Below are 6,302 nucleotides of genomic sequence, written 5' to 3' on the forward strand. Positions count from 1 at the left end.
ACTGAAAAATCGGAACATAAATTATAAATGTCGAATCAAAATTGTAGGTAAATTTGTTGAAAAACTGCTTAAAACAGGATAATGTTTATGGACATACTTACATTTTTGGACTTGATTATAGAGTTGCTTCGCTTATGATATTGTTCTTTGTTGTCCCAGGAATCAATATACCAAAAATCAGATCAAACGGATAATTAAAACAATTGAAAATTTGTTGTTAAAAAGTAGAAAAATCAATATATTTAAAATGGACGTACGGACATTCCGGTAATGATTATAGAGTTGCTACGCTTTCTAAATCGTACCCAACTACTACAGGAATCATCATGCAAAGTTTGAAATCGATAGGACAATTCTAACTTGCCTAAATTAACGAATGAAAGCTATCTATCTCGGACGGACGGACGGACGGACGGACACTGTACGGACGGACGGACGGACCGACCCTAATTATAGAAAAGCTTCGCTTTTAAAAACTCTCTGCATGCCCTTGCTTTGTAATGTATAGTGAAATAATATAAAACAGTTAGATTTCGTTTAATTCAAAATTTTGCTGAGTAACCAATGGAAAATTAACATTTTCTTTGGAATTTTCTTTTTTCTTTGCTTTTTTTGTCCATGGGCTTATTGCCAACTTTAATCGTTGCCTAGTGTTAAAAGGCTTTCCTATTATTTCCTTTCTAAAGAAAAAAATACATTTGGAAGGGGTGGGGTCATAGACGTCCAAGGGGGGTATAAAGTGGGGATTCTCCCCCCCCCCCTCCCAAACGAATTTGGGGGTGCCCCAAATTTTTTTTCATTTTACCCCCCCCCCCCCCCCCATTTAAAATTTACCCCTATCCTATACCCCCCAAAAAATAAAAAATCTTTAACAAAAAAATAATTTTGCGTACTTCGCGCGCATTTTTAATACTAAATATTTAATAAAATTTAAATTAACCCCCTCCCCCCCTAAGCAAATACAACGAAAAAAAATGTTAACCCTCTCCCCCTCAGTAAGCCCGAATTTATAAAAAAAAAATTGGTAGTGACGTAAAACTAAAAGCCAACATTTCATGGTATTTTAGGACACTCATAACTTATTTCTAAAACATTAAGGATGACAACATCCATAAAAGCGAAGATCTGAAACGATAGGACATACTTACGTTTTTAGGACTTGATTATAGAGATGCTTCATTATAACATTGTACTTTGTTGTACTAGGAATTACAATTCCAAAAATTGGATGATTTTATCATATAAAAATTTGTTGTTAAAAAAGTTAAAAATCAACATGTTTAAAATGGATTCTTGTAACGATCATAGAGTTGCTACGCTTTTTTAATCTTACCCAACTACTACAGAAATCACCAAGCAAAGTTTGAAATTGATAACATGCCTAAATTAACGAAAATGGCCAGACGGACGGACGGACCGACCCTAATTATAGAAAAGCTTCGCTTTTAAACATATGAATGACAACTCAAAGTTATATTGACATGGTTTCTTCAACCCTTGTTAAAAATAAAGTTTTTTTATAAATAGGGTCTGTTAGTCCATAACGGTTAGCTCTTATCGTTAAATTAAGCATGTTAGAATTATCCTATCGATTTCAAACTTTGCATGATGATTCCTGTAACACTTTGGTATTATTATGAAAGTTTTGCAACTCTATAATCGTTGCCAGATAGTCCGTACGTCGATTTAAAACACATTAATATAAACTTTTTGTGTGATATATTTATCCTATTCATCTGAGTTTCGGAATATTTAGTCTTATGATAACAAGGTACAATATTATAAACGAAACGTTTCCCTAATCAAGTCCTGTACATGTAAGAATATCTTAAAACAGTATCATATATTTAATCCTTTTTTCATTTTTAAAATTATTTTGAATAGACATCAAAATTAATATTCTGCCCAAAAAGTTCTTACACTCTACAAGTGTGTATGTTTGTTTGTCATACAGTCTTTTCTAAAGTTTCGCTTTTATGGGTGTTGTAATCCTTGTTTATAAGAATGCTTATTGTCTGTCTCTTTCTTTTAAGTATTTTTTTCTCACAAAAATTCAATTTGTGTACGCGTACTTTATTTTAATTTCTTTTCTAATTAATCTTTATGAAGCATGATACAATTTGGAACATGAGTGTACTCTTTATTACTTGAGCCAGTAATTATAGATTATTGTTTTGTAGCTGCTTGATTCATAATATTACTGGTATGATTGTAGATCACAATATATTTTTTTGTGACGAGATACAATTCTTATTTGTAATATAAATTTTTGACTATTATTTCAGTTATGGATTTGTTTTTTTTAAATGTAGTAAAGAGTATGTTTGTTGTTTACTTAATTTTAATAATCTTAAAATTTAAAGAAATACGATTCAAAAGAAGGAAAAACTTACCTATCTAAACAAATAGGATCTACCATTGCAAGAATAAACACTCAAGAAAAGAGTAATCAATTCAAATCCCAGACTGTGATATATGTATTTGGTTTTAACAAATATTTGGAGAAATGGATTTTTAACTAGCATGAAATAATTTCGCCTTTGTTTTTTAACATCTTGTTGTTATAAATATATATTTTCACATTTATATTTTTAATAATCATTTTTCATTTTTTATGACACCTTCGAGCAAGGACATCCAACTTTTTTTCAGGGGGATAAAAGGAGGATTTTTAACAAAGGTTTGAGGGGGTAATCTAATGTATTTTTATTTTTTTTATTTTTAGGGGTGTAAACATCTATTTGCGCCCCCCGGGCCCCCCCCCCCCCCTTTGGATGTTTATGCCTGCGAGAAAAAAAACAATAGTATTTGATAAAAATTCAAGAAAATACCAGATTTTTTTTTCAAATCAAAGATAATGATAAAAAGCACGTAGCTTTCCACCCTTCAAATATACACATGCCTATTAATGGAAAAATACTTCGAAGGCATTGTAGAATATATTTTCATATATATGAATCATATAATTTCATATATGTGATATATATATAATATAAACTTCAGGTTTTACATAGTAAATGCCCCGCCCTTTCATCCATTCAATGCCCTGTCTTTGCGTACTCAAATACGCATAAACTTCATTCTACGCACACACCCACACACACAAATATACGCACTTTTGCGTCATGCCGGGGGGAAAGCAGAGTACAACCACACAACGGCGGACCGCGTCACTAAAAAACAGCTGTCGCTTTTTTCAATGTACCGTCACGGCGACAGCTGCGTACATGCGTACAGGGAGACGCACGGCATGTGACGCATTTGGGCGCGTCACGACGCCGTATAAATAATATAAAGGCTTTCAAATTGGACCATTGGATCTGCAGAATCCAAACAGTGTACACAATGAAGGTGTGTGGACTATTTTTTATTGTGATTTTTCAAACATGTTATTTTTTTTTACTTTTAGCCTTTTTTATGGTGGTTGTCATTTTAAGCTAGTAACATGCCCAATTTGAGTGTGAATTAATTTCTGATCTAATAACGCAAATAATTTTTAATTCTAATAGTTTAATAGTAACAGTTTTATCTTTTTTTGAAACCACAAATCATTTTGTGAATTACTTTTTTAATTATTTCATATTAACCCAATTATAAATGTCTTATAATAAAACAAGTATTTTTAATTATTAAATTAGTAAGGTTTTGATAATCTTATTTTTTAAAATGATAAATATAATTTTTATTTCCTGAATAATAATAAGATTAAAACAATACAAAATCATTCAAATTAAATGCAAAACAAAATACTTAAAAGTGATTTAACGGTTTTGTTATTATAAATTTTTTCTTGACTAAGGAGCATTGTGAAGATTTCATATCATTATGGTCATTAACTACATTTTTTTCATAAAGAAGTTTTTTTATTTCATTGTGTTGCATATAGTTCTTATATTTCCTCGCTGGTTAAGCAGTTTAATTACCCCCCCTCCCCCCCTCCCATCCCTTCAACAATCTTCCCTCTTAATGTTATAGTTGTGTAAAAATTTATTGCATCATTAATTTGCATCTTTATATCCAGAAATCATTTTCAGATTGGCGCATTTTTTGTGCAAAATATTTATTTGATGTTTCGCAGAATTTTTTTGGAAAAAGAAGGAGGGGAGAGGGGCGTGTGTACTGTCTTTTGTCCAAAATATTTATATCAATTAAATAGTCTTTATTTCTTTTAACAGTTTTTGTTTTGTCCAAATAAAAATATATTTGCAAATAATTAGAAAATATTAATTTAATTTCTACAAATTATGTCTTTGTTTATAATTTTAAATCAATAAGGCATTTCATTGCCTTTTAATTAATTTGTTTTGTAGATATTTAATTTTAGACAGATCTACACAAGTTTCTTTGCAGAAAGGGAGAGGACAATATAAAATCTTTTTTCAAATAACAATTTAGTATTAGAGATAGTATTTTTTTTATCTTCTATTGTGCCGTCCCTTTTATATTAGTTATTCTTCAATAATGACAATTTTCGTATGGATGAGAACCGGTTCCTATCCACCGGATTCAAATGAATACGAGAATGATAATTTTTTTTTATTTAGGTGTTCCTTACCCTCCTGGCCGTAGTTGCCTCCCCCATCCTTGCTGACAAGCCCCACCATGCCCCCGCCTACGGCTATGCCCCCGAGTACTACTGCCGTGACACCAACACCTCCATCTACGCCGAGGTGTGCGTGCCCGCCTTCGCCGAGCAGGTGACTCCCGTCACCCTGGCCACCAAGGTTGTCGTCGATGCCGACTACTGCTTCGACGAGGTCCTGACTGTGTGCGAGGAGACCAACGAGATTGTTGAGCGTGAGATCTGCACCTACGAGTACGCCCGTGAGGACGTCACCGCTCCCTGCACCACCACCCAGGTCACCTATGACAACCGTGCCGAGACCATGAAGGTGACCACCTGTGCCCCCAGCGGCTACGGAACCCCCGGCTACGGCCATGGCGAGCACCAGTACTGCAGAGAAGAGTACCAGACCCAGGCCTACAAGGTGCCTCTGGTCACCGTGCCCAAGGAGGAGACCTGCAAGCTGGCCTACCCCGCCCCCAGCAGAGTTTGCGTCACCAAGTCCATCACCATCACCGAGGTCAAGTGCCAAGACAAGGTCGAGCAGAAGTGCTTCAACGTTGCTGAATTCAAGGACTCCAGCGTTACCATCCAGCAGAAGGAGATCGTTATTGGAGAGCCCAGCTGCGAGCAACTGACTCTGACCCTGCCCACCCAGGCCTGCACCAAGCACGAGCCCTACCACGGTTAAGTTACCCTCCCAACAAATTTTTTCCCAAATCCTCTCCCCCTATCCCCAACAAACCCTGTCCTAAATCCCCTTCCCTCCCCCCCCCCCCCATGATAATATATGAAAAAAGATCCATGCTGTGAAACCATATTATTTATTTATTTATTTAATAAAATGTAGAATAAATTATTTGGTCTGCTAATTCTTGTTTTTTAAATATTAATGTTGGTTTTATTATAAAAATTTATGCATGGTAGGTAAAACAACAAACACACACACACACACACACATAAAAAACACATCAATCTTATTATCAAAATTCTATCATTTCCTTCCCAAGTTTTTTGTAAGTAAAGTTCTCCCTCCTCCCTCTTGTCCCCCTCTGAGTGGTAATGATGAGGGTGTATGCAAACTTCCTGCACTTGCATATAATAATACAGTCAGGGTTTTCAATTAACATTCATTTGTCATTATACAATTTGAAATTTTTTTAAGTCTTAAAGATATCAAAAAAATAATTTAGTTTTGTCTAAATTTTAAAAACAAAAATGCATTACATTTATTTATTTTGCAACCTTGATTCATAATTTTGCAATCATACATATATCTTTGCAAATTGCATTATGTAAAAAAAATCCGCAACCATATTGCTCTATGCAATTCTGTGTATAATATATAGCTGGTTTTATTTTGGTTAGACTTGTTAGACTTAAATATAAGTAGAATTTTATAGCTTAATTGAAACAAATTAGTCAGTCTTATATTTATTTGATTATCCAATTTAAAATGCATAAGTTTAATCATTTATTTTTTAAAGAGCTTTCAATTTTATAAATGTTATATTTGTATTTAAATTTTTATTTGTATGACTAATATTAATATTGGTAAAATTACCACTTATAAAAACGTTATGTGGCTGAGCTGGGGTTATGATTGACTTATTTTTTCGTCTAATTAATCATAGATTTATGTGAACAAAATAATGTAAATCTATCTATGAAGCAAAAATTTTACAAATATATTATATATAGATATAAAATTAGATATATAAGCTTAGATGGCAAATCA

General features: G+C 33.3%; 1 protein-coding gene across 1 annotated transcript; it reads left to right on the forward strand.

Annotated features, from left to right (window-relative positions):
• The first annotated feature begins 3,204 nt into the window (after positions 1-3,204).
• LOC145325021 (uncharacterized) lies at positions 3,205-5,436 on the forward strand. Its single transcript, XM_080167813.1, has 2 exons — positions 3,205-3,351; positions 4,545-5,436. Exons 1-2 carry the CDS (start codon positions 3,346-3,348, stop codon positions 5,253-5,255), a joined length of 717 nt encoding a protein of 238 aa, XP_080023939.1. The 5' UTR covers positions 3,205-3,345; the 3' UTR covers positions 5,256-5,436.
• The last annotated feature ends 866 nt before the right edge of the window (positions 5,437-6,302 follow it).

This window comes from Acartia tonsa, chromosome 7 (genome assembly GCF_053477335.1).
Source record: "Acartia tonsa isolate MP-2025a chromosome 7, ASM5347733v1, whole genome shotgun sequence".
Classification (NCBI taxonomy): domain Eukaryota; kingdom Metazoa; phylum Arthropoda; class Copepoda; order Calanoida; family Acartiidae; genus Acartia; species Acartia tonsa.